Consider the following 24,416-nt stretch of genomic DNA (forward strand, 5'->3'; position numbering starts at 1 on the left):
GACTGCCAGGCAGAGCCTGTGATTTTCTGTGTTTGAAGACAGTCTTTCTGGTGGCAATCTAGTTTATTTATTTATTTTTAAAAATTAGCTTCCTAAGGAGATGTAACCCTCTGTGTAGGATCACCCGAGTATTAATAAATACCTTTTAATTAATGATTAGCCCCGACTCCTCTTCATAAGCACAGGAGGACTGGCACACAGGCACGAAACAGGCATGTTCAATTAAAGTAATTTATTGTATTCTTCTGGAACGGACATAAAGAGCATCTTGGGAATTGATATCACAACACAATGTTATTCACCATTTCACAACTAGCCTTGTGTTGAAATTCTTTTTAAAGAACATAGTAATTTTAAAAAATCTAAATATTTACATATTAATAAAACATATATACAGAAGATTGAGACATCATCCATAGATAATGGAATTTTTTTTTTTTTTACTAAGAAAGCCTATAAAAAGGATTTCTGAATAAAGTCTGAACAGTAGTCACAGTAAGTAAACACAAATACAATTTTAATGTACAAAATATGATTTTACTGTTGCAGTTTTGTGATATGTATTTCCAATTTGTGGATGCATTGCACATACTTGTGAGTTGAGCAGTACCCCCCCTCAAGTACTGAAAAATCCAAGCTGTCACCCAGTCTTGGAAGGAAGTGCTTTCGAAGGTTTGTGACGCGTATTTAACAGATCCCACAGTGGTAAGGTAAATGTTTCTACCTTTATTAGCAACACACTCATCTCACTGTAATAGAGTTGAAAGGTCACTAATTAATCTTTTCAATTCCCTTGAGAAATATCTCCTGCTGAGGGGCAAAAGACAAATTTTAAAACACACGTTGTGGAAAAACAAAAGCCCTGAATGCAGAACTTCATCAGGCCACTTGATGACCAGTGGGACCAGTTTCAGGGAAGGGATTCCTAACTGGCCTAGAAATGTAAAAGGCTAATAACTACAGAACGTGACGGAAACCGTTTCTCTGAACCTTTCTTGTAACTTCAGAAATAAGACAAAAGACGCACGGATAAGAGATGGAGCTCTCTAGCAGGGAGGTGGATTCCACAAGCCACGCCTGTGACCAGCTTTGTCACATTTCAGGGACACCTCCTAGCTCTCATCTTTGGCTGATGAGCTGGTCTTTGGTGGCACTCCGCATCGCCCCCGAGCTCAGGGGGAGCGGCTTGGCGTGTTACGGCACATGTCCCCTGGACAGGGCAGCTCTACAAGAACTCAGAGCTCTAATGCTCTATGACTCATAAAACAAGTGCTAGGGAAATGACAGCCATTCTCTCCCCCTCTGGCTCGGCGCGGCTACAGACCCAATATCTTTCTGGCCAATTTTTGGCCTTTGGGTCAAATGCCAAAGACTTTATGGTAATTTAATTATACAGTGAATGAGATCTACGTGCAATGTTTCTAAGTAAAACAGTATTTTTAAATTCACCATCTTTTTGGAGAAGGGAATGTGGAGGTGAATATTTCTGTAAAACAAAAACCCACATGGCAAGATATCTCTTTAGTGTAAACCCTTATTTTCATATGTTGGTTTTCTACGAAGCAGAGGGTGAACGTCCTTAGAGCCAAATAAAGTATATAATATTAAGTCCCTTTGTGGCTGGTTGTCCAAAACCCTGGGCCCTGCAGTTTAAAATCCTCTGTGCAAACAGTTGTCAGGTATCATGTGGGTCACTGGTTACTTTGAGTTCCTCGCCTTTTATTTTGTCACTGTGTTGATACAATCTTTGTGAAATGTCTTTCTTTCCTTGGAGTTCCTAGATCAACTTACTTACTGAGTAAGTTGCACTTACTCAGTAACAAATGGCTATCTTTGGAGGAAATGATGTCACAAATGATTTCATCTACTAGGTCAGAGCTCTCCTGTCCCCCAAAACAACTTTTTCATCTTCGAAGCCACTGAAGGCCTAATTAATGTTGGCCTTCCCGACTGCTCCCCAGGGCTGGAAAGAGCTGTTCTCCTTTATTCTGCATCTAAGCAGTGCACATTAAAATAAATACGCTTCAAAACTCTATATATTCACATTGAGCTTATGAGAAAAAGAAAAAACGAGAGAGAACTGCTGCTTTTTAATGAACAATGAACTCACCGGTCTGACGCCAGACTTTTGAAAAGGAATGAGTTAACTCTCAAAATGATTTCCAAAAATCTTAACACCAAATTGGAGGCTTGATTATCACACACGACAAAGTATATGACAACTATTCAGATATGACGGGAAAACTTCACAGAACGCCCACACTTTGCAGGAACCTGAAATGCTACGTGGATCTTTGAAGGAATTCAACGGAACAGTTACGTGTGCTAATGAACAGTGTCACTAAAAGGAAAGTCTAGGCAGTGAAATCTGGCTCTGTGTCTTCCGTGTTTTCTCTCCTGGTGTCAAATATATGACCTACAACAGAGACAAGACAATGAAGGGGAACCGCTCCTCTAAAGGGGAGTCGCACACTTCTCTATGACTGGGCAAGAGACAAGGAGGCTGGGCAGCTGGAGAACCTCACTGGTGAAGTATCGGCTTCACATTTAAATCACTGATTTTTCAGCCAAGGCTTTAGTTGCGAGCAATTTTAGCCCCTGGAGATTTGTACTGATTATTTTTACAGGAAAGTCCATGACACTGTGTCACTATTAGAGCATGTCCACATAGTGTCCGGGATAAGAATAGGGCTAAATAAAATAGGGTTTACCTGTAAGAGAGAACATGATGCAGCTATTAAAATAATGTGTACGAAGATTTGTGAAAAGTGGATAATGTTTGTTAGGTTAAAAAAAAAAAAGGGAGAAAAACTCTCAGGAAACAAAAATTTTATGTAGTTGGGTGTCCGATGCGTAAATCAAGAAGTCTGGGGGGGAAAATACCCATTAAGGGCTGTCTCTGAGTGGTAAAACTAATTTAAATTTTCTTCCTTTACTTCTGTTAAGTGTTTAGAAGTATGTAAAAGATGGCCCATTTTTGACAAAAATTGCTAGGCCCAGGTGAGCTCTGCTCTCTCCCTTTCAAATTAAGAAGCCTTCTTGGTCAATTTTAGAAAGCACTGTTTTGATTTTACTTTCTCTGTAGTTTTTTTGTCTCTCCAACACAGCGTGTTCCCCAGTCTTGGGTGGTTTCTTGGGGTTCTCAGAGCGCACTGCCCACCCCGCCCCCCTGCTTGCCTCACATGGGACCAGGCTTCCCCAAGGGCAGGCATTTGTTCCCAGAACCTAACAGGGCTGAGGCGATCGAGACACACTAGTCTAACCAAAATGATCTATTTCCAATACTGTGACATTTGAGCACCAATCCGTGACTTCGTTTCCCCTTTTCTAAATTGATCAACGGTATTATTTATCATGCTGCTCAGTAACCTGTAGCAAACGTCAATAGACTCGTGAAAGACCTGGCCTAGTCCTCTGTGTCCGTCAGGACCTCCCCACCTTGGGCAAGGTTCGAGAAAGAACTCCAGTGAGTTTACACAGCAGAGGACTTCCCGTAGGCTTACAACAGACATTCTAACTGTGAAGACAGACAGTGGAATGGAATCCTAAAGGGATTAGCACATCCAGTGACTCTTAAGATCTTTAGGAAACATGCAGAGAAAAGCTGGCTTTGGCTTAGGTATAAGAAAGCTACGCGGTGTAAGGGCTGGAAGTCGAGAGGCCGGGGTCCGGCCGGGCCACCAACCAGCTGGGAGACCTTGACAGAGTCATTTAGTGTTTCTGGGCCTCAGGCTTTTTTACCTGTAAAATAAAAGGACTGGATAAAAAGAAGGGAGGGGACTAGATGATCTCTAACGTTCCTTCTTTCTCAGATTCCTTGAAATTCTTTTCAGTTCCGTGAGGTGTTTCTACCATCCCGGGTTCAATTTCCTCATCTGAAACATCTCTCTGCCTCCATCTTCAGACAGGAAAATGCAAAGGTATTATTTCAAGGGGAATGGCTTTCAAATAATAATAGCAGTACTGCTAATAATCACAAAGCCCGCCCACAGTGTCAGGAAGATCATGGGAAAGGGCAGCACTGTGGGCTCTGGGAGGGAAGGGGCTGGGGGAGCGGGGGAGGAAGGCTGGACTGGCACAACCGGGACAGCGGGGATTCCTCCGACTGCCTCCTGAAGGGCACGGTTTCATGCCTGGCGGTGATACTTCCTGTGTCTACTGGGAGCAAGGGCTGGGTGTGATCAGAACAAGGCTCATACGAGCTGTGCTGATGGACAAGGACACGATGGGAAGGAACAGCAGAGATCATGCATTTCAGTTATCTTAATTCATAAATGTGGAAACGTAGCCAAACAAGCAGTCTTAGATTCCCTTTCGTATGACGGCTGCACGCGGTAAGGGCTTGATGTAAGCAGAGCTTTTTTGCACGAGGGGCCGCAGTTCATTTATGTGCCCATCCATCTGTTCCTTAGCCACGGAGTAACGGAGCGAGCGGGACGACATTTACACGGCCCAGCTTTCTCACGGCCCTGACCTGGGTCTGTCCCGCAGCTGGGAGCTCTGCTCACCTTGCCTCCTCAGGACAGGTGCTCCCAGGGAGCACACGACCCAGCAGGGCTCCTACGAAGACTAGCTCCTCCACTTCTATTTGCTAGATTTTACTTAAAACTTACCACCCTATATCTGGAGTTGGGCTTTTTGTGGTGTCTGGGTTTTATGGGCAGAAAATGGTCAGGTTGACTTTGCAGGGAGGTCAATAAAGAGTCAGGGAGTAAGCAGTCACGTGGCTCAGGGATCAGGGCCCGTCCCTCGGGCTCTCAGGTGAGGGCGAACAGAGAGGCAAGAGGCCGGGGTCGGAGTCAAATACTATGAAGTCAGAATGATGTCTGGAATGTTGTATCAGGCTGATCTGCTTCTAGGACCAGGAATTGGCAGCCTGGCTGGAGGGACTGGCCTGTTCATACACTTGCACTATTCGCTGAGTGCCTGTTTCATGATGAGCCACTACTGCCTCTCAAAACCCCTTTTGGGGGAGGTGGACGAGGACAGAATGGACACGAATTTTATCATAAAACTGGTGATCCTTGTTCTAGAAAGCAATATCGTTTCATGTAAAAGTCCTCTTAATGCCCACAGGTTTTGGGAAGCACGATGTTATGACACTAAGTTCTTAGGACTTGCTGTTCTGAGGCTCTCGAGAATGTGAGACAGTGTGAGAAAAACGGGAGCTTTTCAGACTCAGGGTAAAAATATCTCTGAACACAGGGCACTGAGAACCTCTGATTACTAGGGTCTGGGCCAGAAGCCGTTGCCTCAAGCATCTGCGTCTGCGACGTTACAAACATTTTCAATGCAAATATTTTCGTGTGCTGCATTTTCCAGCGGGTGGTGAAAATGTAAATGTGTTTTACCTGTTGGTGGTAGGGAAATGCTGTCCAGTCTTTCATCACCGTCAGCTACCTCTGCTGGTTACAAACATAAAACACAAATCTCATTAGTTTCAGGGAGCACATTCATTTTCCTGAATGCAGTAATACAATTTAAAAACTCCAATAATGCATAATAGTTTCAACTTTCTCCCCCCCCTTTCAGCTTCAGTTGGTTCACATTACATATTTTAGTACCAGTAGTTAAGTAAAGTATTTTTTAAGATAATGATATAACGTCTTTTCTTCTGCATTGAATTTCTTTCTGGTATCTTATGAACCTTATTCTGTCAATCACTGATGATTTCAGTTCATTTTCCCTTGTTTGCCAAGGCTTAAATTTCCACCCAGTATCTGGGGGGAATTGTTTAAATATGATCATGGAAGGATAGAAGTCAGTGAATCCCTGTGGTAGAATTTTCCCATGTCATCCCCAGAACCATCCCGGTGGGGGAGGCTTAGGAAATCCTGGAAACGAGCCTTTCTTTGGAGATGACTAGAAACTCTGATCCCAGAGCGGCCTGTCTAAAATTGGCATCAATTCAGTCATAAAGAAAATCAGAAGGAATAAGTGTCTCTTCAAAAGATTCGTCACGTCTGTGTTTTAAAATGCAAACCTTTGCTCATGCCTGATATGTTTTAATCTTCTTAAGAGTTTTCCAAAGGTATCTCCTTCAGTCACAGAGAACCTTCCACTAAGTACAAAAAAGAAAGTGCTCCCATGTCTCGCGATAACTGATGGGGTGCTCGGGCTCCGGGACCTGCTGGGAACAGGTCAAGACATTTCGTCAGGGTCATTTGCTCCCTGCATCCCTGGGCTGGTTCCCTCTCACAAGGGCGTGTGAGGCCAGTCATGTGGGGGCTACCATTTGCCATCGCGTTGGAATGTTGAGTGGCGGGGGGGGGGGGCAGCAGAAGTAATACTGTGCTCCTGTTTTTATTGCTGTGGCTTTAAACCCAATCAGGGGGGCAGATATGGCCGGGAACATTCCCCTCCAGTTCATGCTCTCACACCTTGTCCTCAGATTGCTACACTCTGACTGGCCTCAGTGAAAGACCCATTGTGTGCCGACCGGCTGAATCCACCACAGGGAAAACACTGAGAGGACACAGCAGTCAAGGCCAGGCTGGGCTGGAGAAGAGTTTCTGGTCTTCTCCTCTAAAATGGTGCTGTAGGGGACTATTTAGTAACATAAAACTTGCGATTGAAGTGTGAGGATAAATGAGAGGATTAAAAATCTTTAAATAAGCTTATAGACAAAATACAGGACATACTAAAATGTTAACAGTGTCTCCTTCTGGAGGAGAGGCTTATAGGCATTTAAAATGTTGTTCTTTGGGTTTTTAAAACCGTTGTAAATGTTTATGAAATGATGAACATACATTATCTTTATATTGAGAAGACACCATTTTCTTCTAATTGGCCTGAGTGAATTTGATTCGGGAGATGAACTACATGGTAGTCCTTTCACTGCCTAGGATTTTTAAAAAATTTTCAATAATAATACCAGTAATAGCAACAAGAGCCACCACCGTTTATTAAATGTTTACCATTTACTGAGCACTTGACATACGTCGTGTCATTTAACTCTTAGAAAATCCTACAAGGGAGGTCAGTTAATATGCCTGTTTTGACAACGGAAACTACTAGGGGTTAAGAGACTAAGGTAATACAGGGCAGCTGGCTGGCTCAGTTAGAAGAGTGTGTAGCTCTTGATCTCAGGGTCATGGGTTTGAGCCCCCGCTGGGTACAGAGATTGCTAAAAATAATAATAATGATGATGATAATAATAAACTTAAAAAGAGAGAGAGAGATGAAAGGGCTGTAGCTAGTAAGTGGCCAAGGCTGTGAGTCAGGTTCATGCCTGGGCTCTTAATCTCTTTGCCGTTAACAGTCCAGACATATACTGCCTGCATCACTGTAAGCTAATTTTGAAAATCTTCAACTTCTAGTTCATTTTATATTTTAGTTACTTTCTCTACAAGTATAATTACTTTCTCTTTAGTTACAACAAAACCCCACCCTTTGTGATTTAACCATCCCTACTTTTTAAAAACCAGACCTAGGCAGTCCTGTGCTCTTGTAAAAACAAAATGTATACATCTGAAAAATATACAAATTATTATATGCAAATTAGTATCTGCTGGCTACAGGAACAGGGCCAAGTGACACGGCTGAAGAACACGGCTGTGTTCCTTAAATTTAATTATAACATCTGTCTGTACCAACAAACTCATAGTCTTTCTTCTCAGGTGACAGTCAAGTTGTGAAATTTAGAAAAGATTGAGCAAGTTCAATAAAAATTTAATAGCAGTGACAGCTTTGCTCTTAGATCTAACACAAATAAAAAACCGTGGTTGCAAGCTCAGAGGAAATAACCTAATGAAAATGATTAAAAATCTACACCGAGAAAGGAATCATTCCAGTTACAAGAGGAAATTATTACATGGGAGGAGAGCCCCCGATGATTTTTTTTTTCCTCTTTCTTTCTTTCTTTCTTTCTTTCTTTCTTTGACAGAGAAAGAAATCACAAGTAGGCAGAGAAGCAGGCAGAGAGGGGAAGCAGGCTCCCTGATGAGCAGAGAGCCTGATGTGGGGACTCGATCCCAGGACCCTGAGACCATGACCTGAGCTGAAGGCAAAGGCTTAACCCACGGAGCCACCCAGGCGCCCCCCCTCAATGAATTTCTACTCGGTCCTGCAGAACCACCTTTCAGATCTGTGTGGGGCACTTCTCTTTCCTGGAGGCAGGGTGGGCTTCCTTCAGCAACAAGCCAATGAGCTCGCCCAGTTGGGAGTCTGTGCCTAATCCCAGGAACTGCACCAAATATGGTAAATAAGGTTGAAAATGTGGAACATCTATGGGACACTGTTCGTATGATCATTTGGACAGAGAATAATCAAGACAAAAGAACATGGCGGGACCAACATTGATCTAGGACGCTCAGTTGCTATCAACCTCAGGAAATCCAGGCAAGGGTCCCACTTTGGTGCCGCTTGAGAAGAATGAAGTGTAACAATATTTGATGAAACTAGAAGGGGAAAAGCTATTTGGCAGGTCACCGCTGATGTGCTGTGCCTTGGTCTAGTCTGGTCTGTAGGTCAGGGCTGGGTTCGCCCAGCCTGGGTTCGCCCCCCTTCTCAGATGCAGAAGGGACCTGCCGAGAAGGCAGAGGTATGCCAAGGTGCCCACCACAAACAACTAGGCAGATCCTCTAAACCCAGTGGTCAGATGTGAAGATGCCCTCAGGCCAATACAGGGATGACAAGGGAAGGGGCAGACACCGTCTGAGCCTGAGAGAGGCTCCGGCAGGACGGGAAGGGTAGGAGAACAGTCCACACTTTGGACCCCATTCTGCACAAACAGGCGTGCATCTGTGCAATGTGTGTGTCCTCGTGAATTACTAATACAGATGCCAGGATGGTTAAGAAATGTGCTCACTGGCCAGTCTGTGGGAAACAGAAGCAGGAACGTGGAGGAAAGTCCCCACTATGTGCAAGTGTGTTTGCTGGGGGGAAGCAGGGAAGGGAATGGAGACCAGAGCTCATCCTAATGGGTCTCAGCAGCTGACACTGGGGTGTGGGGGGGATGTGCTTCTGGATAGAAGATATAGCACAAGGGAAACAAAAATTTTTTAATCAAATATAAATTTATATCAAGATCAACTTTTCCTCCAACCAGCTTACAAGTGGGTTTTCCTTTTTCTTTAAACAAACAAACAAATAAACAAACCCTGCCAACTATATGTTGAAGATGTTTTCACACTACCTTACAACAAAGAAACAAAATTTAAACCAAACTTCCTATTTTAGTCATGTGGGCTGTTTCCAGTTGAAAAATACAATTCATCTGAGTAAATGTGGAGACCCAGTTGGCTCTATGAAGGGATTCAGGAATCGGGAAGCATCCCACCCAGCAAACAGACAGGAGCTCCAAAGGGCTCCAGCAAAGCATGAAGGTTTTAAAAGACAGGACGAGAAAGTCATCAACAGAAGAAAGGATTATTGTGGGTAAGGTCACCTTCCTTTGGGGACAGAAGGGTCTTAGTAGGTAGATTACTTCATCTTGCTCGGGGAGACGGGGAAGGTCCATGTGACCGATTACTTTATTAGAGCTGACCCCCAAATCCCTGACTGACCAGTTACGAGTACATTCCCACGGGAGATTGAAAGTGCAGTCAGGGGGCGCCTGGGTGGCTCAGTGGGTTAAGCCGCTGCCTTCCGCTCAGGTCATGATCTCGGGGTCCTGGGATCGAGTCCCGCATCGGGCTCTCTGCTCAGCAGGGAGCCTGCTTCCCTCTCTCTCTCTGCCTGCCTCTCCGACTACATGTGATTTCTCTCTGTCAAATAAATAAATAAAATCTTTAAAAAAAAAAAAAAAAGAAAGTGCAGTCAGATTAGGGATGACACCCCAGTCTGGTGATGAGGCCTGGCACAAGAGACTCCATTTTGAGGCTGTGGGTTTCCTTTTAATACCAGAAAGGCTGTTTCTGTGTCTCTAAAGATAGCTTTCCACAATACACTCTGTATACTCGATACTTCTCATGTCTTCTACCTTCAGAGGTTTCTCTTCAGACTTAAACTTTTCAGGTCCCCCAGGGACTTATATTCCTTCTCCTCAGCTAGAGGCACGTGTTCTGTAACACAAAGCCCCCTTCCTCCTTCCTTGGAGTTGGCTCTGTCTTTCCTGAATTAGCAGTATCAGTACTCTGGATTCATACAGTTCTTTTTCCCCAAGTTCCCAAGTTGCTCCAAGTATTTCTCCCATTTTCCCATTGCCTCCCCCCAACCCTCTGTGGAGCAGGCAGGGACCAGGCAGCTTCTGCGGATTCTAGGCTGAGGAACAGAAGGGCACGCATATGCTAACCCCCCTCGGGCTGGAGGTTGGTGGCATTCCTGGGACCAGTGTGTGGAAGCACCAGAAGGTAGTCAAGTGGCCGGGTCTTGGGTACTTTGGGCCTTTCCCTCTCTTTCAGGCTTACAGACTATTAAATTCAGGTTTCTTTGCTATGGCAAATTTCAGATTTCTCTCAGGCCTGACGATTCTCCTTAGCATCTCTGTTTTTGGGGCTTCAACTATTTCTTCAATAGGTAAACGAAGTTCCTATATATGCAAACAGTCCAGATCGCCAAGGTAGAATTTTGGCAACACAGGACCAATGAAATACTCACTAGCAAAGACACTATTCAGGTTTAATAAGCGGAATGTCGCTTGGGGTATAAAACTGAGGAGATACAGCAGCCAGCATGACATCAGTGCTCAGCTTGCTGTGTGGTCTACTGGGCAGGTGTCTTTGAGAACACCTGTCATTCAACTGTGACCCTTTCCCCCAACACTTTCCTGGAGCCTGAGAGGCAAACAAAGCTGAGGCAGGCAGAAGACCTTTAGCATAAGAAGGAGTGAGTGACCCACTAGGGGAGTTAACCTTCCTAATTGTTACTCAGTGTGTCTACCTTGAGTGAGGTCAGGCCACTGTGACTCAAGACTCTGAACCTTTGGGCGAGGAAGCGGGAAGAAAGGAGGTCGGGAGAGGACTAAGGAGGTGTGGTGCAGAGAAGGAAATGGGAGAACGCGCTGGAGGAGGGGGAAGGAAGGGACACTCAAGGACGACCATGTGCGTGCCACAGGCACAGGAGTCCTAGGGACCTCATCCCCAGGGACCGAGCTCAGTGAGGTTGTCACCCTGTGGCTTCTGGGGGGCCATGGAATAAGTATTTGAATGTCAAGTAAGGAACTAGTAGAATAGTTTCCAGGATCTTATGTGACCAGGATGAGCTAAACAGTAAGACCTTTTTGTTGTGGACTATTGCGTCTTCTTTTCCACGGACTGATTTGTGGGTTTATTCGACAAATATTCTTGTGTACCCATGCTGTGCCACCCACTTGGGATAGAAACACGACTCAGGTGCAGACCCTGCTCCTGGGGATCTCGTGGTCAGTGGAAGAGACAGGAGTGCCATTATTCTGGTGGCAGAAAGAGCACGGGCCACTTATCAAGGCTCCGGAGGAAGTGTCCTTTAAGATCTGTGACAAGAGTAGGTCCCAGTTTCCCAGGGAGAGCCCAGCAGGTTCACAACAGGGAGGCGTCTGGTGAGGCTGGGGCAGAGAAGTGGGTGAGGAGGGTAGGGCTGGCTGTCAGGGACGCTGCCTGTTGTGCTGAAGGGGGCGGTGTATGAGGGATTGTGTTTGGGGAAGACAAAAAGCTAGCGGAAGTACCTACTTCTCAGAGAGAGAAGTTTAGGGTCTCGGCACACGGCCAGTCTGGAGCGGCAAACCGGTAAGCCATCCACGGCGGGACGGGTCAAGTCCTGGGTGAGGCCTTAGAATAACAACAGCACCAAGAATGGAAAGCAAGCCATGGGGTTTCAGAGGTGCGCCCAGAAGGAGGCAGCGGCCGTGAACTAGACCGAAGGCAGTGTGGGGGAACAGGGAGGACAAGCAAAGACAGGGAGGCCCCAGAGCCCAGGGAAACAGACCCCATGGAGTCAAATCAACAAGCAGGTCAAGTGGAGTGTTAATGTAAGCAGAGAGCGAACGTGACCATCCCACGCGAATGCAGCGGGAGTTTCTGTACGGGGGCGGGGCAGACGGCAAAAGGCAATGGGTTCTGAAGTGAGCGGGCACAGGGAAGCGGACTCTGGCCACGCAAACCCTCTGGGAGGAAATCTGACCAACGTCATCCAGGAGAACGAGATGGTGGTGGGTCTAAGAAATGGCAGGGATAAAGGAATAGTTCTGCTTTGTTTGGGGTTGGCAAAGGGAAGGAGGATCAGGGCCTGAACATTTTTTGAGCATTACCCATCAGCTTTATATTAGTGGCAATGCTTACATGGTCTGATTCTAACTCTGAAAACAGCCCTGAGGCAGGTATTAGCCTCGTTATATAAACGGAGAGCCCCAGGCTCAGAGAAGGTCCCAGGAATTTGGAAATGGCAGATGGGAGCTAGGAAGTCAGACCTGTTCTTCCCAGTGCTCCCCTGCTGAGTTTATTTGCGGTGATTTGTAGATTAAGAAAAAGAAGGCAGAGGAAAAAGAGAGACCGGGGAGAAGGGCGAGTGTATCATTTATTCATTATCCAAGCCTGGAAACCTGCGTAGGCACAAAGGGCATTAGTAGCAGTTACGCTGGGACAACAGGAGCAGAGAGGACTGCCGGGCAGGGCGGGCTGCCTGGGCCCCTGTCCTAGGACACCCCTTCCCCAGTGCTGCTGCCCACGAATGCAGACATTTTCAGAAGGCACACTGGTTTTGTTTATGGAGACATTTACGTATGACGTGTGTCTGAAACCTCGTGATGCAGGCTTATCTTTCCGTCCCTTCATGACTGAGACACTGAGGACTGGGAAGCTGGAGTGACTTGCCCGGGGTCCAGGGCTGGTGAAGAGCAGAGGAGAGACCTGAACGTCAGGTCCGGACTCCACTACAACTTACTGCCTGATGCGACACTACATCTCTACCAAGGACAAATACCAGTCGTCCACTGCTGTTTATGGAGAGCATCAGTTCGCATAAAAGGAAGCAAATGGGGGGAAAAAAAAAGAGGAAGGGAAGGTTTTAATTAAAAATAAAATTATCTACAGCTAAGTACTGTAGAGTCCTGATAGCTACTTTATGGAAGAGAGCTGTAAGGTTTTTCACCCTGAAGACTTACTTGGTCCCTTGCCACCCATGTCTTGCTGCATTGAGGGTGTTCCCAGCCTGAGCTGGGGGACTCCCCACTGGAGACTGGTCACTGTTCCCAGTATGCTGCGAATGCACCTAAGTGATGCAGAGACCCAGGTCCCATGTGTGTGCTGCTGTTCTCAGGGCCTCCGTACCAGACAGCTGTGCAGCTGTCAGCATCTGGAGCTCGGCTCCCACACCTGCGCGCTCTGCTAGAGAAGCACGGAGGCTCTTAGTGGGCCAGGCGTCCTGAGGTTTGATGGGAATTGTTTGTTTGTTTAAAAAATAACGTCTAGAGGTTTGTGGCCTCCTAGAGATGATTATTCTTACATGATGGCAGAAAACTGATCTCAAAGGAATTCTTCACTGGTAAATCGGCCCACTATCATTTGGGACCTCAAATCACCAAATCTAAGTAGTCCTACTTCAACTGGTATTCACGTTCCTGGGTAAAATCATCTCCAGACTGCCAAAGCCAGATTTGAAAAAATATCTATGCAACTTAAAATCCCTTTGTCTATTTCATGCGGTGTTTCTGGTAGGAGGATTATTTTTTGTTTTTGTTTTTGTTTTTTTACACCTCAAGCAACTGGTACTTTTTTAATAAAGTCATGCAGATCCAAACAAATAAAACTCAACAGCAAATAGAAGTGGATCATAAAAGAGAGACCTTGCTTCACAGGTAAGACACACAAAGCCACGAACAAGATGAGTAATCTTCTTCATTCATACTAGTAAAAGTAAATGGCCTGATGTAATTTTTACTATTTAACCTTCAGCTAAATTTCAGAACTCACTCAAGTAAAACTTTAAAATGCAAAATCACGGCACCTTCTCCAGAGCTTTTCCTTCAAAAGACAAAAGACAGCAAAGCGCCCTAGAGCAGAGGAATTGTACTTTGCTGCATCTAAGAATTCAGGAAAGGGCTGATGGTGATGATTCTTTTCCTGCAGCTGATTCATACCTGAGCCTCTTTTTAACCTTCTTCTGGCCAGTTTGATTTGATCCTGCAGAATCTGTACCCAGTCTCTCGGGCCAGGAAGTTTATCCACGTGGTTAGCCGTACAGTATTTTTCTGTGAAGACTGAGAGAAAATATGAAATATTGTTAAATACTTTCATAAATAAACCACGCAGATCTGAAATAGGAATATATCCCAAAAAGAAAAAAAAATGTGTTTTCCTAAAAGTGGGTATCTTCAACGTCTATACTACGTTCCCTTGGTAAAGAAGGAGGCTGGCAGGAGCCCCCTCACATACACTGGATGGTGCCTCAGGATGTAGCTGGCCATAGAACATGAGTAGATCTAATGGAATCTCTCTTTCTATTTGTTCCACATGCATGTACATGTCTCTTATGGGCAGAGAAGAAAAAGCTTCCTCTGGGTCCGCTGGCGCCATGACAGAATTCAGCCAATGGATTAGTACTGTTGGTAAATTGAATCTCGGGCAAGATCATACAAAATTGAATGCCAGATGATACAAAAAGATGGCATTCTCACAGTGTTTCCCTCTAACTCAGTCAACACTCGAACAATAATGCAGGTGTGTCTTAGAGTCTGGGCAGTACTAGGAGTCAGCTTCTGGTGTGTGGTGCTTGCACCTGGGAGAATAGTGTATGGGGAGCTACGGAGGGAGCCGCGATGGGACACAGGGGAGGCGGGACAGTAGCCCTCTCGGTAGACAGTCCCGCTTCCCTCTGCCCCTGGGACTGTCATACCCTCATCTGTGCAAGAACAAGACCTCGTATGTGTCAGCTCCCCGGCTTTGGTGGTATTTAAAATACTGGCAGTTTTAATGGTTTCTTTTAAAAAGAAAGGGCAAGGGGAAATGTTGATAGATTCCACTCTCTACAACTGTAAAACTTGTACTGAACAAAAAAGAAACATTTCACCAGTTTTAAAAAAGCTGATTGCGCTAAATACGACCGAAGAGGTTCCATATCCACCACCAAAAAAAAAGTTCATTCAAATAAAAGAACTACTTCAAAAGTCTCTGTAGATAAATGGTCAGAGTGTGCCCAGGAGACTTGGCAGCCGATACATAAACCAAAGAATCACAGAACACACTTTATGTCACTACATTAGGGAAATGACGTTAAAAAGCTAATACTTAATACAGAATCAACAGTGGGGACCAGACCCATTCAAACATTAGGGAGCAGGTGGCGGGGGTGACTGGACCTGGTAGATATGGGAGAAACGGCACGTTTGAGGGGAAAGGCACGCTGTGCTGGGTTTGGTTTGGGTCGTGCTGATTTGGGGTGTCTGTGATGGTTAGCCGCTACTTGGCACGGAAGCCTGAGACTGAGGGAAGGGGTCCAGGCAGAAGATACGGACCCAAGGGGCACATATCTGTAGGTGGTAGTTGTAGCAATGAGAAAAAAATGTTGGCCAGGAGAGCATATGGAGTGAAGAGAGCATGGTGCCAAGCCCAGAGCCAGAGAAAACCCCAGACGGAAGGAGATGAAGGCACAGGACTGGCGAAATCCAGAGAACCGGGAAGTGCGGTCTGTAAAGACAAGTAAGGGGTGCTAAGGAAGACAAGGGACAACAGTCTGAAGTGCAGAAGAGAGGGTCAGGCACAGCGCTTTGTTAGGTGTCACTGGAGCCCTTCAAAGGAGAGGAGGGGCGGCCACAGATGACATTCCAGAAATACCACGTCAGTGGGGGAAGAAGAAGAGGGGCGGGGTTGGGGGAGGGCTGTAGGCAGGAGAGACGTGAGCATGGTTTCCATTCTGGAGAAGGCAGGATCCAGGGGAAGGAAGGAGACAGTCAAAGGAACCATGCCAGAAGAACTGAGGCGGTGGGATCCGGAACGGGCTGGGGGGAGGAGCTGCCCTTGAAGAGGAAGAAGACTCCCCACTCTGAGCCCAGAGAGAGTGGGAGCTGGGGTGGATCTAGAAGTGGTCTAGGTTGGAGCAGTCACTCCTGAGACCTCAGTGACTCAGTGGCAAAGGGTAGGGAGAGTGTGGGGAATGTCTGGCATTGCCTCTGAGAAGAAGAGGAAGAGGACAGCGGTAGACCAAGGATGTGAGCATGACGAGCCAAAGAGAAGCCTACACACTTGTGGTGGCAACAGTCCTGTGGCAGCTTGCAGCTCGGGGCTAGGAGTGGTGCCACTGGATGGCAGTTTTGGCCCAGGTCAGGATTCTGCTGGACGGTTTTGTCAGTAGGACAGGGACAGAAAGCCCTTGCAGATGCCAGTGAGACTCTATGACCTCTGTTTTCTTCATTTCCCTGCCCCCTCCCCAAATCTGGGGAGGAAGCAAAGCCAGAAAAAGGCTCAGATACTTGGAAAAAAAATCTCTGGGAATCAGGGAGTGGAATCAGTGGGGTTGGCAAGGAGGTGTCATAGAGTAAGGGCAATTGAGAGTGTCACACTGGAGTAGACGACATCTGTGGGGGAGCGGTTCTGGGTGAGAATGCTGAGGTGTGGTCACAGGGGACTGGGTCTGGACATGGTGTGGCTAGGGGTCAGGATCTTTCAGAGGATCGTGAAGTCACTCAAGCTGCCAGCAAGACCTGAGAGGGAGAGGAAGGCATGTAGCTGTGGTAAGAGCCTTGATGGAAAGGGTCCACTCCAGCCTCCGCCGAGCAGAGGAAGGGAGACGATTAGAAAGCAGGGCTGAGGATGGGGGAGAATGTCAACCAGACCACCTAGTATACGGCCTGTGGGCATGAGCAAGCCCTGTGGTCTCTACTCTCTACTCGGGAGGGAGACAGATGCTGCGCTATCCCCAGGGGTAGGTGTGCCCTTGAATCTTCTGTGCCAGACTGGAGACCACTTCAAGGGTCCTCATGTATCTTGTCTCCCTCAAAGCACCGACAACAGTGCCCTGTACTGAACGAGAGGTCAATAAATATTTGATGAACACACATATTTTCCAGTTTTGTTTCTAATGGCAACAGATACAATAGCTCATGAATTTAGACTAATTAGGAAGTTTTAGTTCATGGAATATAGTTAAACAAGATTGAATTACATCCAAATGCCCACAGTAACACTTGCTAATCAGAGAACTGCCAAAAGGTTCTCGAAGTTCTATTTTAACAAAAAGAAAATAATTGTATGTAGCACACTGTTAATTTATGTGAAAATGTGTACCATAAAAATGACTGAATATATCATCTTACCAGGTAAACATCTCCCTCTCTGTGATATTATTTCTAAAATTAATTTCTATAGCAACCCCTCTTTTCTTAGATTGTGAAAAGCCTGTGTCCAAATTAGCACACACTAGAAAACAGTGGTTCCAAATTACAAAGTCAATGTGGGTTATGCCAACATCGAAATGACTCCTAGCAACCACGCATGTCAATAACCAAGTTTAGGAGAACCAAAGGGAAGGCTCTGGAATGTTTTCTCCCACTCTGTGAGGGACTTCTAAGCAAATCCTTCTAAGCTAATCTTGGGCTCAAATATTCTGTCACCCACTAAAAAGGCAATAATTTCAATTTCTTTTTTCTCCTTTCAGTTAAAATTCATCCAGTCACAATAAAAATCCAGGGAAATCTCTGTCTTCTGGGTCTGCGTCTGAGAGCTTTGAAGGCATAGCATTAGGCTTCTCAGAAAATACCTACACCAACAAATAGTTCCACAGGCTGTATTACTGATATTCTATTTCGTGGATCACATTCAAACTTAAAAGACTTTTAACTTGGATCTATCTCCTGAAGATAAAATCCTATTCTGTTACATGTGCAGATGAGGCCTTAGAACAAGGCCAAAAGATTGTCATTGTATTGATCCAAAAATGCTCAATATGCTGTGTGAATAGAGGTATCGAGTAAGCAGAATATATTTTGCTGTCTGAATCTATAGCTAAAGGTCAAGCTATTATCCTGGTAACAGTTCCATTAGGAGTAATGATGTGAAAAGAGGCATTGCATTAATGCACTGGGTTTCCTACTACGTTAATGGTGGGTCATTAAGAATCATAGCACAATTTGCATTCATCCTTAGAATGCGATAGGTACTAAAAAGAAATTTCCCTCTTTTTTCTATTTTCATGTATTAAGGAGAAGCAAGGACTAATTTTAAACAAGTCCGAATAATCCAAGCAAGCGGATTAGAGCCAACAATGAGACTAAGTAAAAGAGTTGAAGCATCTCCTGCGCTTCATATAATTTGAGGTCCCAAGGTACAAAGGGTATATTAAGTCACTAGGGAAATGACAAATGTTCAGTTTGATCTGTACATGAGTAATGACTTTTCTCATATGCTTATGTTCATTTGAACCGTGCCCTTTAATTGTATATAAATTATGAATAAGCTGGCGGTGGCTGAGCAGATCTGTCCCTGGGAAACGCAGCATCTAATGTAATCATCAATGAACAGGCGGTCTATAGGGTGTCTGGTTGTGCCCTGCTGAGGACATGGCGGACCGGCCGCGTTCCCCACACAGCTATCTGTTCACACAGTGGTTCCTAGAGGATTTTTCTGGCTCCCTATCCTGGGAAAAGCAGAACATGGAGAGGGTGTTTAAAGGAAGTCACTGGATGGCAGAGACCCTCAGAGAAGCAGGAGGAGACCTGCAGAGCTTTCGTTTCTCTGTGGCACCTTCAGACAAGGCCACAGCCGGCCAGCAGAGAGAGCCCAAGTTCTGATGTGATGATGCAGTTTTATGTTTTGGTCAAACAGACAAGTGGTAATCAAGGCGGACATCAAGCCACACTGAAGCCAGGTCCACCCAGGCCCTGCCCATGTCCCCAAGCACGAGAGGGGCCAGGGACCAGTGGGAAGGAGCTCTCTCTGTGGTTAGGTTTTGGGGCTGTGCCAAGGAGAGGGAACCCTGGCGCCAGCCTGCAGGGGGAGTCGATGAGGTCTTCAGGCGGCCCATCTTCCCCCTTCTCACATGTGAGCCACCCGAAGACCACGCGCACCCTCCCATGGGCCCCTCTTCCCTTTGCTCTTTTGAAACTATTATGTGGAGCTTCCTATGTGCTAATAAGCCTGTTAGAGATCTATCTCATTTAATGGTCACTGTAACCTGATGGTACCGGTGTTGGGATATTGTACTAGAGACAAAATCAAAGTACAGGTGGGTTAAGTAACCTGTCCCAGACTGCATGGCTCATAGGGATTATTTTCCACATAAATTATTTAATTTTTTTAAATATATATTTTTTAAAGATTGTTTGAGAGAGAGAGAGAGCGCACAGAGAAAAGAATGAGAGGGAGAAGGAGGCTCCCTGCTAAGCAGAGAGACCTACATGGGGTTTGATCCCAGGACCCTGGGATCATGACCTGAGCTGAAGGCAGATGCTTAACCACCTGAGCCACACAGGTGCCTCCTAATTTGTAATTTAAAGTTATATATGAGCACATAGATTCTGCAGAAGAATAATGGCTGAATTCTAAATATAAGCAAATCAATAGCTAACTTAATGTTGTGAATGTTGGTCTTACTTTCATCTACACAAAACAGAAGCAAGCGGGGACAGAAGGGAGAGGACCCGGGTGTCTGAGATCACCTCCCCTCTAGATCAAAGGGGTTGGTCGGCCTGAGGCAAGGAAGGGAGAAGGAGAGTGGGCCTTGAGGAGGAGGGGCATACAGGTTTTTTTCAACTTCTGAGATTAAGGACTTGGTCCACTTTTTTTTTTTTAATATTTTATTTATTTGACAGAGATCACAAGTAGGCAGGGAGGCCAGGTGTGGTGGGGAGCAGGCTCCCCGCTGAGCAGAGAGCCCAATGCGGGTTCGATCCCAGGACCCTGAGGTTATGACTCGAGCTGAAGGCAGAGGCTTAACCCACTGAGCCACCCAGGCGCCCCTTGGTCCACATTTTATATGGATCTAACAGAGAATATCTTTTCTTTGATGATAATATGGTGCTTCATTTCCCAGATTCCAGGGGACAGGTGAAATCCCACAAGTCATAGGCTTGATACCCATTCCACTAATTTATTAGTCACAAGAAATGTGGACGTACTAGGAGAGAAAGGGAAAGAGCTAGAAGAAGGGCTGGAGGATGCTGCATGGTGTTCTAATGCTTCAGATCTCAGGGAAAGTTCTGCTGGTTTGGAGATGGGCTCTCAGTGTGCAGCTTCAAAACTCTGATTGTCTCAGACCACCCAGGGCTTCAGGCCTGAGAAACCAGCTCACAATGTCTAGACCTACAAGGAACTAATCAATAAGCGACAATGAAATTAATTAGTGCGTAAGCGGGGATTACCTTCCTAGTATGTGGAACATCTGTCATAACCCAGTACTCTCACTTCTTGGAATCAAGGTGCTGGAATGAAAAACTCAACAGAAGGCTTGACTTGAAGCAAAGGTACCTGGATGGTGTGGGGCTGGCCAAGCTCAAAGATGCCTCTGGAAAACCGCCCCATGCCCCCGACCCCTGCTGCTGAAGTGGGCAGGAATGTTTCTTACCTGCGCCCTCAGCTCAGTCACAGCAGTGACGGGCGCTTGACCACAGACAGCAGAAAAGGATGAGCTTCTCAGAATAGCAAGCAAGGAGAGGCCGAGAGCTTGAGCAGTAGGTAAAGCCGAGACCTCATGGAGCGAGTGGCCCTAACACACCTTGCAAACCACAAGGGGGTGGGGTGGGACAGGGGAAGGAAGCAAGGGGAGGAAGCCAGCTGGTAAGGAGGAGAAGGAGCAGATGTGCAGAGAGAAGGGAGACAGAGACTGACAAGTGTCACTTGGAAGCAAGGGAGGCAGCGTGCAGGCAGTCAACAGCGTGTCTATTTTGCAGCCTTGCAAAACTTAGCTTCTTCCTAAGGGAGTGTTAGTGACACTGTGTTTTGAGACCAAAAGAGCCTTCTTGAAGAGAACATTTTATACACATTGAAGTCTGGTTTTTCTTTTTCTTCTTTTTTTAAAAAGATTTTATTTTTTTATTTGTCAGGGAGACAGAGAGAGAGACAAGCAGAAAGAGAAGCAGGTTCCCTGCTGGGCAAGGAGCCCGATGCAGACTCAATCCCCGGACGCTGGGACCATGACCTGAGCCGAAGCCACCATGATGCTTAGCCACTTAACTGACTAAGCCACCCAGGCGTCCCTCCTTTTTTTTTTTTTTCTCCCTCTCTTCAAACTCACGACCCTGAGATCAAGACCTGAGCTGGAACCACAAGAGTCAAGATGCCCAACTGACTGAGCCACCCAGATGCCCCAAGTTAAAACCTGATTCTTAATTCACCACCAATTACACATGAATGACCACCAAACCCTACCATTACCATTACAGTTACAAATTAGGCAACCAAGCACATTCATAAGAATATATACCTAGACAGAGAAAACAGAGAATACCAAGGCAAAGAGATCTTAAAAGCAACTAGACGGAAAAAGATTATCTACGGAAGAACAATAGACCAACAATAGCAACCAAATTTTGAAGAACATGGGATGTTTTCAAATTGCTCTGTAAAAGCCGCCCTCAGGCTAGAGCACAGTGCCCCACTGGACTGCCCACCATTCAACAGTAAGGGTGAAATAGGGAAATGGTCAGAACAGAGACTGCAGCAACGTACCACACAGACCCTCGAAGAATTACTACAGGCTGTAGCTGAGGAAGAAGAGCGGAAGAAGAGCGCTGAGAGCAGAAGGGAGGAGGGAGAGGGGATGCGGGGAGGGGAGGAAGGGGGAGCGAGGGCATAAGCTCTGAGATACTAGGTGCTCCTGCAATGCCAAACTAATGAAAACCGTAGGACTGGCTCAGAGGCAGACAAAAGACCAAGTGTAAACAGGTAAAGTGCGAGCTTGGTATAGGACTGAGGGGCAATTACAATCCAGGTCAAAAAAGAGGATGGTGTTAAAATGATGATTGCCCAGAGAGAAAAACAAATTAAATCCTTCCCTCACGTTTTAGGCAAAAGAAAATTCTAAGGGGATGAAAGATCCAAACGGAAAAGATAAAACTTTAAAACTTGGTTGGGAAAAAATATAGGAATAGCATTATATATTATCATGGTAGGAAAAATTTCTTAAAACAGTCATCCAAAAAAAAAAAAAAAGGCATAAAGTAGTCTATCTGGTTGTTAGATCTCAACTTTGGTGTGGTAAGTGGTCAGAGACAGAGTTTTCACAGGTGAGAAAATAAGAGAAAACATTTGTAACATGTGCAACTGACAGAAGAATTCATAGAAGTCAACGAGAACACAATAGCCTATAGAAGAGACAGAAAAAGGACGGAAATTCACAGAGGGAAAATAACCAAAGAGTGGTGAGTAGGAAAAGATGGTCAATGTTCGTAATCAGGGAATCCACCACAGAGGTACCGCTTAAGACCAATCAGACAGGCAAAGATTAAAGCTTGTTAGTACCACAAGTTGGCAAGAATGAGGCAAAACAGGATTTCTTATTTGTTGCTGGGGGATATGTAAGTGATGTGTCACATGAAAGAGCCATTTGGCAAAATGGTTAATGAAGCTGAAGACGCTCGTGTCCTCAGTTCTGCTCCCTGGTGTGTCCCCCAGAGATACGCCCACATGAGCCACAGGAAACACAAAGGGGACTGTTGCCAGCCTAACTAACCCTTAACAGAAGACTGCAGAAAAAAAAAAATCACTGTGTTGATAGGATGGTTAGTGGTTAAACTGAATCAACGAGATTTATAATGTATCGATATGGATAAATCTTAAAAAAAAAAAAAACTCACAAAGTTGCAAAAGTACAGTATAAGGCTGTGTGTGTGGATTCATAAATTCCCAAGACAGTAGTGCGGGTGATTTATGGACACACACTTAAGCAGTAATGTGGAAAAACAGAAGGGAGAAAGATTCACACCAACTTCGGGTTACTCTGGAGTGGGAGGGAGAAAGAAAGGAGATGGTAGAAGAATATTTTTATTAATTTTTGTTAAGGAGGGGGAGGTGCAGAGGGAGAGGGAGGGAGAGAGAGAGAGAATCTAAGGCAGGCTTCACCCTCAGCGCACAGCCCCAAGGCAGGGCTTGATCTCAGGACCCTGAGATCATGACCTGAGCCAGAATCAAGAGTTGGATGCTAAACCGATGAGCCCCCCAGGCGCCCCGAACATTTTGACTCTTAATTAAAAAAAAGGGTGGGTATGCAGTAAATATAACATCTGTTTTAAACCTCAGGGGTACGGTGGAGAGAAAATGAATCTTGGAAAATGTCTTCAACGTACTTAAGATGAAGAAGAATGCTACTATTTCTACTTCTGGCCTAACGACCACTGCTAATGGGTACAAATGCCTATGAATCAATCAGAGTTTCTCCTAGGACAATGCTGGGACATCGTCAGTTCTGACAGGATCTCAAGTCGGCTGCCTATATCCACTCTCTGTTGGCGAAGGGGGGATCACAGAGAAGACTCAGTACTTCGCCTGCCCCAAGCAGCAGGGGAAGGCGTCAGTCACCCGCCCCTCTCCCAGGCTCTCAGCTGAAATAAACGTGACCTTCTCAGCCAAGGGCCCCCTGAGCTCGTTAACCAGTGGTTTTCAGAATTACAGCATGTAGTGATCAGTGAGACTCTGCACTTGGCAAGGGCAGAGATCGCGGCTCCCTCGCACATGGTGGCTGGCCCATGTCAGGCAGTGGTTCGTGAAAGAATAAAACTGAGAAAAAGTTTGCTCGGGTCTGTGGCTTCACTTGAAAGAACTAGAGAATTTCTTCAGTAAACAGCCGTAGGTAGGTCTTGAGATTACACGGAGCCCTCAAGTTCATTTGGGATTTCATCTAATCAAAAGATTCAGCACAGTTCATCAACTAATGCACCTAAAAATGACATTTTTTTTAAAAAATGAAATCTTTAAAGTTAACAAATGAAGAAAATACAGCAGTGCCAACAATGATGCTTCAGTGATGAAATGAGAATGTCCTCCTGGATTATCTATGCAGGGGACTGCAGGTGAGTCAGCTGGTCAAGCAGAATGGTGACCATAATGTCCATCGTATTCTTTGTCCCCTAGTGCTGATCCCCGTGCGGGGCTGTAATTTCCATAATTGATTCCCAGTCATATTTACTTAATTCTCTAGGATTACTTCTGAGAATGTGGACTAAAATTACTGAACCATAGACGTTCTGAACTGGCAGAGATTTTAAAAATCAGCCAACCCACACCTCTTCCTTTCTTTTCCCCCCCAAGAGAAGGTAATGTTTCAAGACCTTAATCACAGCATTAGGAGTGGGTCTGTACCCACAATGCTCCTTTCAGGATCCCCAAACTGGTGGGGCTTTGAGGTCTGAGCAATCTTGTTTAATCACAGCGATCCTCAAAGATTTGAGGCCAGAACAGTCTGGGGAAAAGAACAATATCCCTTGTCTTCCTTTCGCTACAATGGCATCTCTGTCTAAAAGAAAGTGCCTTTAGTGGTTTCTCAGATTAAACAAAGTTAATCTTAAATTTACTTCGATTCGAGAGAACCCTCAGCAGAGCTCACGTATAATACAACTTAGTGGGAGCTATGATGAA

At 45.5% G+C, this 24,416-nt stretch overlaps 1 protein-coding gene across 10 annotated transcripts in view; it reads right to left on the reverse strand.

The window, feature by feature from the left end:
* Nucleotides 1-217: 217 nt before the first annotated feature.
* Nucleotides 218-24,416, reverse strand: part of BEND7 (BEN domain containing 7) — a 79,222-nt gene continuing 55,023 nt past the window's right edge. For 3 of the 10 annotated variants that reach the window (XM_045069166.1, XM_045069157.1, XM_045069165.1), the window contains 3 exons: nucleotides 13,994-14,113; nucleotides 5,352-5,405; nucleotides 218-2,416 (listed from right to left, as the gene is read on the reverse strand). In XM_045069166.1, the coding sequence (XP_044925101.1) occupies nucleotides 2,355-2,416; nucleotides 5,352-5,405; nucleotides 13,994-14,113 (236 nt within the window). In that variant the 3' untranslated portion in view covers nucleotides 218-2,354. Of the gene's footprint in view, nucleotides 3,899-5,351; nucleotides 5,406-13,993; nucleotides 14,114-24,416 lie in introns of all 10 variants that reach the window. The other 7 variants (XM_045069162.1, XM_045069158.1, XM_045069164.1 and 4 more) reach the window with 7 other exon arrangements.

The sequence above is a fragment of the Mustela putorius genome, unplaced genomic scaffold, assembly GCF_011764305.1.
Source record: "Mustela putorius furo isolate JIRA1106 unplaced genomic scaffold, ASM1176430v1.1 tig00003913_pilon_pilon_pilon, whole genome shotgun sequence".
Classification (NCBI taxonomy): Eukaryota; Metazoa; Chordata; class Mammalia; order Carnivora; family Mustelidae; genus Mustela; species Mustela putorius.